The 16,974-nt window shown below is 36.5% G+C and overlaps 1 protein-coding gene across 3 annotated transcripts in view; it reads right to left on the bottom strand.

Moving 5' to 3' along the window:
* The window catches only part of ARIH1 (ariadne RBR E3 ubiquitin protein ligase 1), a 117,060-nt gene that overhangs the window by 59,246 nt on the left and 40,840 nt on the right, over positions 1 to 16,974 (bottom strand). For all 3 annotated transcript variants that reach the window (XM_082443938.1, XM_082443937.1, XM_082443936.1), the window contains exon 2: positions 14,133 to 14,200. In XM_082443938.1, the coding sequence (XP_082300064.1) occupies positions 14,133 to 14,200 (68 nt within the window). The remainder of the gene's footprint in view (positions 1 to 14,132; positions 14,201 to 16,974) is intronic.

The following is a 16,974-nucleotide window of genomic DNA, read 5'->3' as shown; positions in this document are numbered from 1 at the left end:
ATTTGTTTTCCTTTCACTCTATATAACAGTTTTTAAGATTCATCTATGTAGTCACTCGTAGCTCTAGTTCATTTATTTTTCACTGCTGAACAGTTATATAAATATACCACAATTGTGTATCTATCTGTAGACATTTGGGTTGTTTGTAGTTTGGAGCTGGTATGGATAACGCTGCTATGAACATGCTTATATACAACTTTCAGTTTAGACATGCATATTTCTTTCTGTTAGGTATCTATACCTGTGAGTGGAATTACTGGGTCAAAGATATGCATGTAAATGCTAAGAGAAAAAAATAAAAATTTTATATTTCTTTCTAAAATCATTTATTTTAACAACTTATCTGTAGACTCCTTTGGATTTTCAATGTAAACAATTCATATCATCAGTGAATATTAACTATTTAGCATCTGCCTTACAACCATTATACTTTATTATTATTTTCGGTATACTACTGGCTAGGATCTCCTTCAGTATGAAGTGAATGTTGAACATAAGTGAAGATAACAGACACCCATGTCTTGAACTCCATCTAAAAGAGAAATATTTTCAACATCTCAGCATGAACTATGATATTTCCTACAGATGTTTTTACAGATTAGATTAAGAAAGTTCCCTTTAATGCCCAGTTTGCTAATGGTTTCTTTTTAAAATCATGAATGATTACTAATTGTTAGCAACTGCTCCTCTGCATCTACTGAAACACTATTCTCATTAATTTGTTAACTGACCAACCATATTTAATTGTTTCAGGTTAAACCAACCTAGCATTCCTGGGATAAATCTCAGCTGGCCATGCTGGAATATTATCCTTTTTATGTATTGCTGAATTCAATTTGCAAATACTTTGGGTTTTTGTTTCCCTTTGTTTGCATCTATTTACATGATAGAAACTCTAATTTTTCTTTGGGTTTTAGTATCAAGATTGTGATAGACTTAAGAAGGTGAAGGATCCTCTTTTTCAGTTTTCTAATATAAAGTTATATATTATAAGGTTAGAGTTACTGTCTCATTAAATGTTGGTAGAAATTTCTAGTATATCCATCTGGACTTGGACTTTATAGAAAATTTCACTTTATAGTTATAGTCCCATATGGGTTTTTTATTTCTTATGTGAATTTCTATGAATTGCAAATGTCTAAGAACTTATCCATTTCATGTAAAATTTCAAATTTCAACACAGTTATTCACAATATCTTATGAGGTTGGTTGTTTTTTTTTTTAAATATCTGCAGGATTCAAAGTGACATTCCTTTTCATTACTGATATTGGTTATTTGTGCTTCCTTTTCTTGGCTAATCTCATCTTTTGGCTTCTTAATCCCCTTTACTGTATGTTTCTTTTCCATTTTATTAAAGTCTGCTCTGTTATTTCTTCTTCTATTTTCTCTGAATTTATTCTGTTGCTCTTTTTCTATCTTGACACATCTAGCTCATTAACTTGAGGCTTAAGATGAATGCTTAGCTCATTACTATCCTGATACATGCACTTAACATTCATTTATACACTTTTTAGCACAAATTAGGCTGCATTCCACAATTTTTTTCCCCTTAACATTCAAATAGTTGCTTAAATAGCAATTATGAATATTTGAGACTTTAATCAACACTGATAGAATTTTAAATATTGGCTTAAAAAAAAAAACAAAGGCTAGGTACAACATAAAGCCATCTATATTAATTAAAAGATAGCACTGTTTCTAAATACATTTTCCATGATTACAGTATTCTACCATAGCACTTATTTTCTTTCACCTACTGAGGTATCATCCTACCATCACTTCCCCTTTTGCTATTGAGAAGTCAGCTGTTCTCTAGAAGAATGTAAGTATAATACACACTTTCTATATCTATTTTTCCCTCTATATACATTACATACACACACACTCTTACACTTTTTAAAAGTAATCTTTCTTGCATCTTTATTGCTTTTATGATTTTTTTATTTTTATAGTTTCACTATGTTTTAAAATGTGGATTTCTTTTTACCATATTTCATAAAATCTAAAATGCTTTGGGGCTTCCCTGGTGGCGCAGTGGTTGGGAATCTGCCTGCCAATGCAGAGGACACGGGTTCGAGCCCTGGGCCAGGAGGATCCCACATGCCGCGGAGCAACTAAGCCCGTGCGCTGCAGCTACTGAGCCTGCGTTCTAGAGCCTACGAGCCACAACTACTGAAGCCCGCGTTTCTGAAGCCTGTGCTCCTCAATGAGAGAGGCCACCGCAATGAGAGGCCCGCGCACCGCCATTAGGAGTAGACCCCGCTCAGGGCAACTAGAGAAAGCCCGCGAGCAGCAACAAAGACCCCGCGCAGCCAAAAATTAATTAATTAATTAATTTAAAAAAATAAAATGTTTTGGTACCAAAATCTCATGATCTTATCAGAAAGTGAAATGGGGAAATTTTCACGTAAGTCAAATTTTCAATCTTGTTGGACTGTAAGGTGCCGTCAATTGAAAGATGCATTCAGATTTCGACAGATTTCTAAGATGTGAAAAACTACATCTTAGAATCAATGAAACTGTATTTTATTATGCATGGGAACTGTCAAGCTTCTTAGGGCAATTTTGTCTCTTACCAATCTGGAAAATTAGCCATTTTACCTTCAAATATCATCTCTGCCCCATTTTCTCCTCTTTTTCTAAACTCAATGGAGACCTTCTTGCTCTATCTTCTATTTTCTTAACTTCTCTCGTGTATTTTCCATCTTTTAGTGTGTGTACTTAATTCTGAAGTGTTTTGATCTTCTAGTACACTAAACCTCTCTTTAGCTTTGTCCAACCTGCTGTTAAACTAATCCACTGAGTTAATTTTGCTTATTTTGTTTAGTAAGTTTTTTTTTTCAAATCTGTACAACAGCTCATACTTCCTAGTTCCCTTATGATAGCATACCTATTTTAGTCTATGTCTGCCTAATTCTAACATCTGGAGTCCCAAATTAGTATGTTTTCATTACAAAAATAATTTGAGGTAGTCTGAGGCCTTACTGTTCTTTCCCTAGAAAAGATTTACACTTGCTTCTGTCAAGTGCCTGGGTACATTAACAGCCTGGGACCATCTTAATTCTAAGTTCAAGGCTTAAGGTTTTCTGGGCCACCCAGATGACCTGAATATATCTTCAGTCTTTAGAGGAGCTGGTTTACCTAATCCCCACTCTCTGTGGGCCGAGAACTCCAACTTTTTTCCCACTAACCAAAGGCCAACAAAAATCACATCTCAGTTTCTTAGCCACCTCTTCTGGATCAGCACATACTTCTAGGGCAAAGCAGACTGCGGTGCTTGGCTCATTTGTCTAGATTTCCACATTCTCTTGGGCCTTAACACTGTAATTCCTATCTATCTAATTCTTTGATGTTCTTTCTTTTTTAATTTATTTATTCATTTATTTATTTTTGGCTGCTTTGGATCTTTGTTGCTGTGCGCAGGCTTCCTCTAGTTGCAGCGAGTGGGGGCTACTCTTCGTTGCGGTGCACGGGCTTCTCATTGCGGTGGCTTCTCTTGTTGCGGAGCACAGGCTCTAGGCATGCGGGCTTCAGTAGTTGTGGCACATGGGCTCAGTAGTTGTGGCACATGGGCTCAGTAGTTGTGGCTCGCGGGCTCTAGAGCGCCAGCTCAGTAGTTGTAGCGCAAGGGCTGAGTTGCTCCACGGCATGTGGGATCTTCCCGGACCAGGGCTTGAACCCGTGTCCCCTGCACTGGCAGGTGGATTCTTCACCACTGCATCACCAGGGAAGTCCATTCTTTGATGTTCTTGAGTTTTTAAAAGATGTTTCAATATTTCATCTAGCTTGTATTATTGTATTTAGTGGATGGAATGGTCCAAATTACCAGAAGTTTCCCAGTCTCCTGTATTTTCTGTCTCAGTTAAAACTCCTTCACATCTCTTACATCAACACTCTGCTTTCAATTAACTGTCACCAACCTAAGTCAAGCCAACATTTTCCTTTTATCTGTATTATTGAAATAGTCTTCCAATTCGTCTTCCTGCCTCCAATCAGCTCATACTGCTACTGTAAGATTTTTTTCTACAATAATGCTCTTATATTACATTTCTGCATAAAACAACTTACTCAATAGGAAAGAAGTCCAAATTTATTTGCTAAGCGTTCAAGGTCCTCCATAATGTACTTCCTACTAAACACATCCAATCATTTCCCCTCTATTCTTCATGTACTCTAGCCACTCTAAATCTCATTACCATTCAATACATGTTCCTTAAACTTCCTCCACGCCAACTTGTTTTCTGAACCTGAAATGCCCAGATTCCCACATTGCCCTTACACCCTCCGCCCTTCCAGGTCCAATCAAATGCCATCTCATCAATAAATTCTTTCTCACCTAAGTCAGAAATAGCCTTTTATGGAGCCAGAAGGGAAAAGCTCCACGTGCCTCTGTGTCTGCGTGGGCCAGAAGAGTTCTGCATGCAGACTAGCAGGCCAAGATCTGAGCCACAGCAGCATTTTTATTTCAGATTTTAATAACCTTTTGTACGTGTTGAAAACCAAACCTTTTTAACAAGTTTTTAAAGCTTGTCATAAAAAACAGACGTGAAAAACACACAGGGGAAAAAAATCATCTATTTTGATGTACCCTTTGATAATGATAAAACGCCTCACACATCACTCTCCATAGTGCACAGAATGAATGAGTTCTGGGCTAAGTAGAAAAAAAGGTCAATGCTGTTTTTGTTTTCTTTTAGAATCATTACCTTCTACCATCTTTCAACCATCTGATCTCTATAGTAGAAACACTATCATACTTACATAGTTAAGTTTGAAACTTGTCTTATTTTAATGTAAAGATATGCTTCCTTTTTCCTACAGGCAGTCTCTCTCCTTCCTCACAATCCTACTGTGCAGGTACTATTGTTGCTCCTGTCAATATTTTCAGAAATGTTATTTTCTTTTAAGTGAAATTTCTAGCCTACACTTTGATGTCATGTGTTCCCTCTATCTTTCAAATTTCAAGGTTCCCCTTGACCCTATCCCTTACCCCAGGAAGCCTTGGAGACCTTACCCTGGCTCTCTGGACTTTGCATACTTTAAATAATTTAACTACCCTTAATTACTTGCAAAAGGAAAAAAAAAAGCTTCATAATTTTCATACCTTATTACTGATTTTAATGGGTTGTTAATTTCAGTCCTGTAGTTTTATTTTGTTTAGATAGGGCTAGGCAAGGAAAAAAATAAAGACAACCATATTCAGCAGTGGGAAAAAAAAAGAGAAACAAATAACCTTTTATGTATTCCCATAAAACTTTACATCTAAGTACCTTGGGGATAGAAACTACATATGATACATTGTTGCATGTACCTATTCATCACTAAACTTCTGCTCAATGTCTTACACATAACTAAGAGTCAAACACATTCTTGAAATTTATAAAGCAGCAAGATAGCAGGGAGACTAGGGAAAACAGAACGGATTTAAAAAAAAAAAAAAAAGGAAATAAGTTCATATGAGGTAACTAAAGGAGAAAACTGCTCCAAGTTCATACAGGTAGTAGGTGGTGGAGCAAAGATCCCATGTTCTTAACCACTATAGTATAATAAGATAGTACATTTGCTGCTTTCCACACACTGCTCCCCAATAATACCTGAGTTGTTTAAAGAGGAAAGACCTCACTATACTGTAGAATAGTAATGAACGCTATCACAAAAGCCAGGCATCTGACAAACCAAATTTACTTTCACATTCCAGCAGTTAACTGTGAAACGATATACTATTAATGTGTTTAAGGAAAGCTCCATACTATCATAATAACATACAAGGGATAACTCTAGTACCTAATCACTAAATGGGTGTTAATGCTTCAGAATGAAAAGTGAAAAGCTATTTGTAACATAGTCTGGAAAAGACTGATATCAGTTTTTAAGATTCTTTGATCATGCCAGTCCATTTAAAGTAGTGAGTCATCAGCCACCTGTATTTCCCCTCACCTCAGACAGGCCAGTTAACTCATTAACACTCACCTTATATACTGTCAACTAAAATGAGTCTTAAAATAACTGTAAGAGAAGAAATCTCAGCTGCAGGAAAGAAGATAACTGACCTTTTACTTGTTACCAACTTTAAAGGAGCTTAATTTGGCACAGGGTGGCTGTGGTGGGGGCGTTTTGGCTCTAACTCCTGCCAAACGAAAATCTGATTTACATGCACGTAGTAAGTTAAATAAAAGTTCTATTGTAGAAAACAAAACCTAGAACGGGCTGAATTTAATTAAAATATTTACTAAACACTAACTATATATATTAGGAGTTGTGTTAGGTGCTAGGAATGAAAGACTAGTGAGGTATTTTCTACACAAGGAACTCTAACAGAAGTCGTGAAATATTAAACCAAATACATATTAAAGCACAAAGGAAAGAGTAATTAACTGTCTTGAGAAATAAGAAAAGTATCTTAGACGTAAACCTTAAGTTGGGTTTTGAAGAACAATTAGGACACAGGACAATAAGAAAGGCATGCTAGGAGAGGGTCAATGACAGTATAATTCCAAAGGTGCTCCCTAGAGCTGTGGAGCTAATAGGCTACATTGACACCCACAGAAACCCTGTGGTCAGATAAAGGAAACATTTCCAAAGTTGAGGCAACACAAAAATGAATTTGGTGACCACCTTAAAAGTTCTGTACTACTCATGTGTAGTATAAGAAATAAAGAGGGGACTTCCCTGGTGCCGCAGTGGTTAAGAATCTGCCTGCCAGTGCAGGGGACACGGGTTCGAGCCCTGGTCCAGGAAGATCCCACATGCCGCGGAGCAACTAAGCCCGCATGCCACAACTACTGAAGCCCACGTGCCTAGAGCCCGTGCTCTGCAACAAGAGAAGCCACTGCAATGAGAAGCCCACGCACCACAACGAAGAGTAGCCCCCACTCTCCACAACTAGAGAAAAGCCCATGAGCAGCAACGAAGACGTAGCCAAAAATAAATTAATTTTTTAAAAAAAGAAATAAATAAAGAGAAGATTCAGAAAGGCAGACAGAAGCTGGAATTGTCATAAAAAGAAAGAGAAGGACAACTCACTTTCTCAGTCTCTCCTGCTGGGAGGATAAATGCCTGGCAGGAGCAGGGTGATGTTTAGTTTATGTATAGTACTGAAGAAGGGTCAATGAGAAATTCATTCTACCAAAGAGGCAAGGAGATACTCAGCTTTCAAAGGCTGCAATAGCAGAAGTACTAGTCATGGTGTCACACGCCCAATATCTGATGCTACGAGCTATGATGCCTGTGCCCAATGGCAACAGCAACAGCTCTTCCATTAGAATTGTCTGACTCTGATTTCTGGCATTTTTTTGGACTCACATACTTCGTGGCTGATTCTCAATACGTAATGTCTTTTCCACTTAACCTCTTAAAGTTTGTTTACAACTAAAATCCCTAACTGATAACACCAGAAAAGGAGACGGTTCAAGATATGATAAATGAAATAATGGAAGGAACATCCCACAAATAGTATGATAGAATCAAAGCCCAGATGGAAAGGTTGGCCTTAAAAGAAGAAGGACAGATTTGTTATTGCTGCACTTCTGATTCTCCGATTTTCTCTGTTTTGCTTCACCTGGAGAAGCATGGGAAGAAACCTAGTGAATAGAGAAAATTCTATTTAATTTGTAAAACAGAAATGAAATAAATCTATAGAGTTAAAAAGCAGAAGGCTGGGTAAGAAAGAAAACAGCAAAGGTCTGGAAAACGGCTACTAGAGACAAAAGAGACCAAAAAGTTAAAATGGCCCCTTCCCCACCTGCATCAAAACGTATCTTTAAAAAGAATAAATCGCTCGTTTTTAGGATCAGGACAGATCTGTTTAAACTGCAGACTAGAAGGCCGGGGGGGCAAGTAAGAAGAATTATTGGCAAGAATCTATTTATACTTTTATTGCCCTCACTGGACCATGAATTCCTCCCTCCAGGGCTGGGACTATGGCTCACTAATGAATAAAATAAAAGAAACATTTATATGCCTAGTATATGGAAATAAGAAAGGAGAGTAGAGAGGACTAAATTTAAAACATTTCACAATTTTGACTAAGAATCATCTTTAAGTATGTCAAATGAATCGAAATAATACTTGAATACATTCTGTGTTACCCACTGGGAAGCAAGATGTTTTTTTAATGTTATGTAACAAAATTTATTGGCCATATTGTCTAACTTTGTAATTCCTGGGATCCTAAATAGTTACAAGATTATCATATGAGTAACCTTCATTTTTATACTCACGAATTGGGAGGTGCACAGCGTCACTGAAGCTAAACCTCCTTACATTCCATGCTTCTTTTCATTTTCCAAGGGTATTAATGGGGTGAGGGGAGAGGGAGGAATGGAAAGGGGCCTAGGCATTGGCATTTAAAAAAATTCTCAGGTGATTCTAATGTACGGTCACTTTAATAGTTTATCAGTTGATTCTCTTGAGTCTCCTAGGTATTGATTATATTGTCTATATAGAATTTCTCTTCCTTTTCTAAAAAGAAAGTGTTTTCATTACAAATGAGTGCTTGCTTTCTGAAATAGTTATTTTATTATAAAGTTCTTCTGTGATTATTAAGGAAAATTCACAGAATACAAAAAGGCATAAAGAATCTTTTAAAAAATCCATAATCCTCCTATCCCCAAAATAATCTTCATGCCACTTATTTAATTTTCCATGTTTTACTTTATTTATCAGAACTTCCAATACATTTAAATGGTGGTGACAGCCAGTAACTAACGTTTCAAAATTAAATATAATTTTGCTGTAGATTTTTAGTTGATACCCTTTATTAAGCTAAGAAATTACCTTTTTAGTTTGCAAAAAATTGTTTTTTCTAACACAGGGGTAAATGCACAATATTATTAAATACATTGCTGGCATTCATTATAATTACCTTTTGGTTTCTCTTCATTACCCTGTTAAAAGTAGTAAATGTTATAGACACGTCTTTTCCCCAATGGTGACCCACTCTTGCATTCCTAGGAGAAATCCTACTAGACCATTAATTCTTTCAATTCAATTACTTTATCCATGAATTCAAAAGGTATGTTCATAATGAAGATGGTTTTCTTATGCTGTCTTTGTCAAATTTTGTAACCTGGGTTATTCTGATTTGGCTAACATGAATTAATGATGTCCTACCTTTTTCTATGTTCTGAAATAGTTTTTCAGAACTAGAAAAACTAGCAGTTCCTTAAAGGTTTATTAAGACAGAACTTGCCCATAAAATCATCTAGTGCTTTTGGGGGAAGGAGAGGAATCTTTTAGTATATTTATTACACTTTTCCACAGTTGTTTTCGTATTTTTTTTGGGGGGGGAGCAGTAATTTCCATTTTTAAGCTTTCAAACTTAACGGTAAAAGTGGTATACACAGTATTAATTTTAGATTTTGAAATATTTTTCCTAACCATAATTATGCATTATTTCCAATGCTATTTATTTGTGCCTTTTCCTCCTACCGAATCACATTTGCCAATGGTTTATTTCCCTCCCTTTTCTCAAAATAGACTTTTCATTTATTTATTTATTCATTCATTCATTCATTCATTCATTCATTTATTTAGGGCTGCACTGGGTCTTCGTTGCTACGCGCGGGCTTTCTCTAGTTGCGGCAAGTGGGGGCTACTCTTCATTGCAGTGCTCGGGCTTCTCATTGTGGTGGCTTCTCTTGTTGTGGAGAACGGGCTCTAGGCGTGTGGGCTTCAGTAGTTGTGGCATGCAGGATCTAGAGCGCAGGCTCAGTAGTTGTGGCGCACGGGCTTAGCTGCTCCTCGGCATGTGGGATCTTCCTGGACTAGGGCTCAAACCCGTGTCCCCTGCATTGGCAGGAGGATTCTTAACCACTGCGCCACCAGGGAAGTCCTACTTTTTTAAGAGCAGTTTTAAGCGCAAACCAAAACTAAGCAGGAATTACAGAGGTTTCCCATATACCCCGCTGCCACACACACACAACACAACCTCCTCCACCATCAACATCACACATAAGAGTGGTACATTTGATGCAACCAATGAACCTACACTGACACATCATAATCACCCAAGTCCATAGTTTACATTAAGGGTCAGTTTTGGTGTTGTACATTCTATGGATTTAGACAAATGTAGAGTGACATATACCCATCATAACAGTTTCATACAGAACACTTTCACTGCCCTAAAAATCCTTTTTGATCCACATACTCATCCTTCCCTCCCTCTAACCATGATCTTTTCATTATTTCCATAATTTTGCCTTTTCCAGAATGTCACATAGTTGGAATCATACAGTATGCAACCTTTTTAGATTGGTTGCTTCCACTTAGTAATATGCATTTAAGGTTCTTCCATGTCTTTTCATGGCTTGATAGCTCATTTCTTTTTAGCAATGAATTACATTCCATTGTCTGGATGTGCCACAGTTTATTCACCCATTCACCTACTAAAGGACATCTTGATTGTTTCCAAGTTTTAGCAATTATGACTAAAGATGCTATTAATATCCATGTGCAGGTCTTGGTGGGCGTAAGTCTTCAACTCATTTGGGTAAATACCAAAATGCGTGACTGGACTGTATGGTAAGAAACTGCCAAATTGGAAGCAAAGTGGCTGTACCATTTTGCAGTCCCACCAGCAATGAGTGAGAGTTCCTGTTGCTCCACATCCTCATCAGTATTTGGTGGTGTGTTCTGAATTTTTTTTTCCCCTTGGCCGCACTGCGTGGCATGTAGGATCTTAGTTCCCCAACCAGGGATCAAACCCATGCCCCCTGCAGTGGAAGCTCGGAGTCTTAACCACTGGACTGCCAGTGAAGTTCCTGTGTTTTGGACTTTGGCCATTCTAATAGGTGTGTAGTGGTAATTTTAACTAGCAATTTCACTTTAATTAGCAGTGCCCTAATGATGATGTATGATGTTAAATATATCTTCATATGCTTATTTGACCTCTGTGTATCTTCTTTAGTGAGGTATCTATTAAGATTTTTGCTCATTTTAAAATTGGTTCTTTTTCTTACTGTTGAGTTCCAAGAATTCTTTGTATATTTTGGCTAACAGATACCTTTTGCAAATATTTTCTCCCTGTCTGTGGCTTGTTTTCTCATTCTCTTGATATTTCCCTTTTAAAAAATCCATTTCAAAGATCCATCTTTCTGCTTTATTTATTTTTGTTCTCTAATTCATTAATGTTGCTTTCATCTTAAATACCTATTCTACTCTCTTTGGGTTTATTTTGTATTTTTCTAACTTCCTGTTTCAAAGGCTCACTTTGTTTCCTACCTATTTATCTTTTTCTTATAGATACTAAGACTGTAAATCTCCCTGTACCTCTTCAGCTACATCCCACATTTGTCCTCTCATTATTTAGTTCTAATTATTTTAATAATTTCATTTTGGGATTCTAAGAGTTTTTTGCAAGAGTGAAAATAGAACACATATCAATTTTTCTTGGAATTTATTATAGCCCAGAATGTGATCAATTTGAAAATAATATACTCTGAAGGGTACACCAAATACCAATTCATATTTCAAATCCTCTCCATGTTTATTTATTGATAAACAGTCTAGAAGAAAACTCTAGTGTAAACACAGTTATATGTCGAGAGACAGCAACCACAAAACAAGAATAAAGTTACTAAAATGAATATGTTGGATACGGTTGAAATAAACAATTCAAGATGGCTAAATAGCAGAATGGAGGCAGAAAGAAAAGCAAGTTAGTGAATTAAAGGTAAACCTGAGGAACTTTCACAGACCAAAGTAGAAAGACAAGTACAGATGAAGCATTTTGAAAAAAGGTGAAAAAAATCCAGAAGTTTCAACATGTAACCAACAGGAATTCTAGAAAGCAGCACCAAGAGAATGGAGAAAAGATAATATTAAAGAAATAACAGATAAGAATTTCCCAAACCAAAAACATGAGTCCTCAGACTTAAAGTGCCCAACTAGCTATGTTTTCAAAACCTACTCCAAAATTTCAGAATATTAAGGATTTCTCTTAGAGCACTCAAAAACTCATCAGATATGAATCCTGACTTAAATGACTAAAGGATATATTATTCTAGAGGGAAAAAAGTACATCTGGAGAAAACAGTAGGATGCAAGAAACAAATTAGCCAAAAAAAAAAAAAAAAAACACAAAGAAGTTAAATACACTGATAGTAAAAATGCTTAACATGAAATGAAAAATTCAAATATTATCAACTTATCCAACTGAGAGGGGAAGAGTGGAGCATAGAGAAGAAAAGTATGCTACGGTTTTTGTCTTGTGCAGGGCATGGATATAAATAGTGTGACTAAATATTGTTATAAACTTTGCATATACATATACATATAACTATGCATATATAAATTGTAAGGCTGACCCCTAGAAAAGCTGAAATAAAATATATAACTTTGAAATTATAAGGGGGGGAAAAAGGGAAAGAAAACTTGATCAAACCAAGAAAGCAGCCAAGAAACTAACCAAACAGAAAACATGGTAAATATAAAGCACAAATTAAGGTAAATCAGTAGTGAAATATAAACATATCAGTAATTATGAAATAAAGTGTAGCAGTGCTACTATCAGACAACATAGGATATAGTAATGTGAAACTCATTAAATGACACAAAAAGATATTGCATAATGATTTAAAAACACTATTTAAAGATTTACAAGTACCCAATAACATATCTCCAGAAGATGTAAAACAGAAACTGAAATTACAAGGAGAAACTGAAAAGTTCATACACACCAGAAGTTCCCAGAAGCTGCCTAATTTTCAATTCATACTCATCACACTTAAGTTCTACAATATTTAACTGAAAAATGCTTTCAGCAGTGTCAACAGTGTTGTAGGACAAACTTGAGAATGTCTTTGGAGAGATATATTAATAAGAAACAAACTGTAAATAAGTTTAGTTCAGTAGAAGAGTATCAGATGTAAACAATGAAAACTACTTTTTTCCTAAACTTTGTGTCATAAAGTAAGTCTGAAAATAAATGTGAGCAAAATTAAGAAATACCACTGACTTCAAAAAAGGCGGTCAGCTCCATGGGAAAAAGAAAAAAAAGAAAAATCACACTAGTCAAGGATTTTATTCTTCATGAACCTTGGGAAAGCTGTATAGTATGTGTTTAAGAACATAAGCTTTGGAGTCCAACAAACCTGAGTTTGAGTGCTAACTTCTTGCGTTACAAAACTGAGATAAACACATCAAGCTCTAAGTCTTAGTTTCCATATCAATTAAGTGGGATAATAATTTGTAGCTCCATAAAGCTATCACCTGGATAAAATTAAATAATGCCTGGCACAGAGGGCTGAATAATTAAGAATTATTGTTGTTACTATTAAATTGTAGCTGGGGTGCAAGATGTGAGAAACTGGGTAATATTCTTGGTAGTATTTAATATCTGTTTTGCAAAGTGCTTTTGATTTTAAAAATCAAATGGGAAATATTTTCCATTTACTTCTCATAATATTTGGGTTCTCAGTTCATAACAAAAATTAGTTGTAATTTAAAAATTAAAATTAGAATTGCTAATTTTAGACTGAGAGAATAAGGCTGATAGAATAAAGGCTCTCACCCTACCACAAAGTGCCCCAAATTTCCAATTTAAGGAAGAGAAAAAGATAAAGAATGGCACTATTATTATCATTCTCCAGTCCCAGAAATTTCTTCCCTTTTGGAACCAGAAATATTTCCAGAGAGAAAATACCCAATGTAATTTAATCCTGCATGGAAACCAGAGAACGAACCAGTCAGTCCAAACAGCTGTTTTGGTGGCAAGGATACCCTGAGCAACTTCTTTGTTTTTACTGAAGAAATGTCATTATTACACCTAAGGTAGATTTAAAGGTTTATGGGCACGAAGGTTTTAAATAATTAAAGGAAGATCTTATTCGTGTGCTCCAAGAGTATATCAAGCCCTTTACGTATTTTTAGTTCTCAGTACTCAAGAGGATACATTTTAGAAGACACTGAAGCAGAGCCCCCACACCTCACCTCCAAAATAAAAGGAGAAATATTAAGGCTGAGATCCCTTAACACTAAGTTTATTGCAAAACTTACAGATGGTGAATACATTAAAGCAAATACCACTTGTACACTGGTTTGTTCACATACTTACTTGTGTCTCATAAATTCAGTTCAACAGGCTTTCTGTGTTACTTCTAAGTATGAAACTGACAATATAGTTCCTTACCTTTCCATTAGCTTCTCTTTATCCCAATTGAAGTGGCTAAGGAGTATTCTTGTGATAGTTGCTGGATTCTAAAGAAGGGGGAAAAAAAGTCATTTTAAGGTAATAGCACTTCACTGACATTTAGTGAATTTTTAGGTTGAATTTAAAGTTCTACAACACCCCACCCAAATTTCCTTTCCTAAGATATTTCTTTATTCCCCTAAGAAAATACCAACTTTTTGGGACTTCCCTGGTGGCACAGTGGTTAGGAATCTGCCTGCCAATGCAGGGGACACAGGTTCGAGTCCTGGTCCAGGAAGATCCCACATGCCACGGACCAACTAAGCCCGTGCGCCACAACTACTGAGCCTGCGCTCTAGAGCCTGCGAGCCACAACTACTGAGCCCACGTGCCACAGCTACTGAAGCCCGTGTGCCTAGAGCCTGTGCTCCGCAACAAGAGAAGCCACTTTAATAAGAAGCCCACGCACCGCAACAAAGAGTAGCCCCCGCTCGCTGCAACAGGAGAAAGCCCGTGCGCAGCAATGAAGACCCAACACAGCCAAAAATAAATAAATAAATAAAATTATATTAAAAAAACCCCAACTTTTTATGGACACCAAAGGGGAAAAGGTGGGGGGGGGGATGAATTGGGAGATTGGGATTGACAGATATACACTAATATGTATAAAACAGATAACTAATAAGACCTGCTGTACAAAAAATAAATAAAATTAAATTTAAAAAAAAAGAAAATACAAAGTTTTAATTATAAGATCAGGACTATTTAAAAATAGTTTGTCACACAAACTCAGGTCAGGTTTCTATGGGATTCTAAAGTAGAATTCAAAATAAGCCAAGAAAAAATTAAATGAAAAACTACTGTATAATTAAGCACTAATTAAAGTGAACCTTTTTGCAATTAGATTTAACAGACTGCCACATCAGCACATTGTAAATCAATAAAATTTGTAACATTTTATGTACTGAATAGTTCAAATGAATCCAAACCATTTTTAATTCAGAAGGTCCTTCAGACATATTTAATGAAAACAACAAAATACCTGTACTATGAAATAATTTATAGAATATAATCTTCAGCTGCTATTTCATTTGTAGAAGGAAAGGCTACCACCATGAAATAAGCCTAAAGTTGACTGCCTTATCATTCAATGATGTCACAAATACTTCCATTTCCCTTGAAACTAGAGAGCAGAATTTTAACTCAAAAGGCAACGGGGGGTGTGGGCCGCGGCCAGGGACTTCCCTGGTGGCGCAGTGGTTAAGAATCCTCCTGCCAATGCAGGGAACATGGGTTCGAGCCCTGGTCCAGGAAGATCTCACATACCACGGAGCAACTAAACCCGTGTGCCATAACTACTGAGCCTGCGCTCTAGAGCCCGCGAGCCACAACTACTGAGCCCATGTGCCACAACTACTGAAGCCCACACGCCTAGAGCCCATGCTCCGTAGCAAGACAAGCCACAGAAATGAGAAGCCCGCGTACCGCAAAGAAGAGTAGCCCCTGCTCGCCGCAACTAGAGAAAGCCCACGCACAGCAACGAAGACCCAACGCAGCCAAAAATAAATAATTAAAAAAAAAAAAAAAAAAGGCAACAGGGCCTAAGAGATGGATGAAATTCAACTCATTCAAAGATACTAGAGCTAGTTACAATGTCAGAAGTGAAATTCAAACCTGAGTCTGCTTATTTGTATTTCAGGTATGATTTTATTACATCAAATAACATTACAAAAAAGGTCTCTGCATATAAACTACCTTTATTTCACCATAGTTAGACAACAGTATTAGTTAACTACTGATTTAGTTAAAAAGTAATCTTGTATAAAAATGTCATGAAAGAAATCCCTATCAATTATTCTCAATAATACCATTTTTCACAGAAAAATTCACATACATCCACTTCCCCTTTGGCAAAAAAGTCAAAGATGCGGACATTATAAGTCCCAACCCTCCACACTCCAGGCACATTTTGCTAATCCATCTAGGTATTCCTTACTTCTTGAACCCAGACTCCCCTAAGAATCCTCCTTTAACATAGCACTTGAGAAAGACACTACCAATCTAGAAGAATTAATATATGAAAAGAAACCTATTAGCTGATCCTAAGTTATAATATTTGTACAGAATATAGACATTGTCAAGTGTCCAGAAATATGATACAACAGGTTTTTACAATAGGATTTGCCTACAATTGAAATAGTTATTCATTTAGTCATATGTAAAATAAGGGCAATAATCCTATTAATTGGGAAAATTAAGTCTAGTCGTAGCCACTGGGATTTTGCAAATATAACTTTGCGGCATCCAATGCACGATATAATCTCTGCCACTAGACAGCACACTTGGGGGAAAATGTTTCAGGAATTGTTAATTCTCAACTTGCAAAGAGAAAAAAGGGAGAGATGCGGAAATGCCCTCTTTGACTTAATATTGCTAAATACCTTTTCTGTGTTTGAGTTCAAAAATTGGTCTCGGGACTTTCCTGGTGGTGCAGCGGTTAAGACTCTGTGCTGCCAATGCAGGGGGCATGGGTTCAATTCCTGGTTGGGGAACTAAGATCCCACATGCTGAATGGCAGCGGCCAAAAGATTAAAACTTAATTAATTAATTAAAACTGGTCTCATCCAGAGGTTCCCAAACCTGTTATTGGTTCTTCAAAAATTACTATGGAATGTTCTGTTAAAAAACAGATTCCTAGGTTCCACTCCCAAATGTGCTCATTGCCAAAGGGATTCAGAACATTAGACTACTCATCCCCCAGGATGAAGAAAACATGACAACTTTTCTGATTTTAGCTGTTTAAAATTTTCTGTGTAGTGTAATGTGTTTAATATTGTACACA

Source organism: Balaenoptera physalus (genome assembly GCF_965194825.1).
Source record: "Balaenoptera physalus genome assembly, chromosome: 2".
Classification (NCBI taxonomy): domain Eukaryota; kingdom Metazoa; phylum Chordata; class Mammalia; order Artiodactyla; family Balaenopteridae; genus Balaenoptera; species Balaenoptera physalus.
Note: the sequence above shows the minus strand (reverse complement) of the source record. Positions and strands in the feature narration are given on the sequence as shown.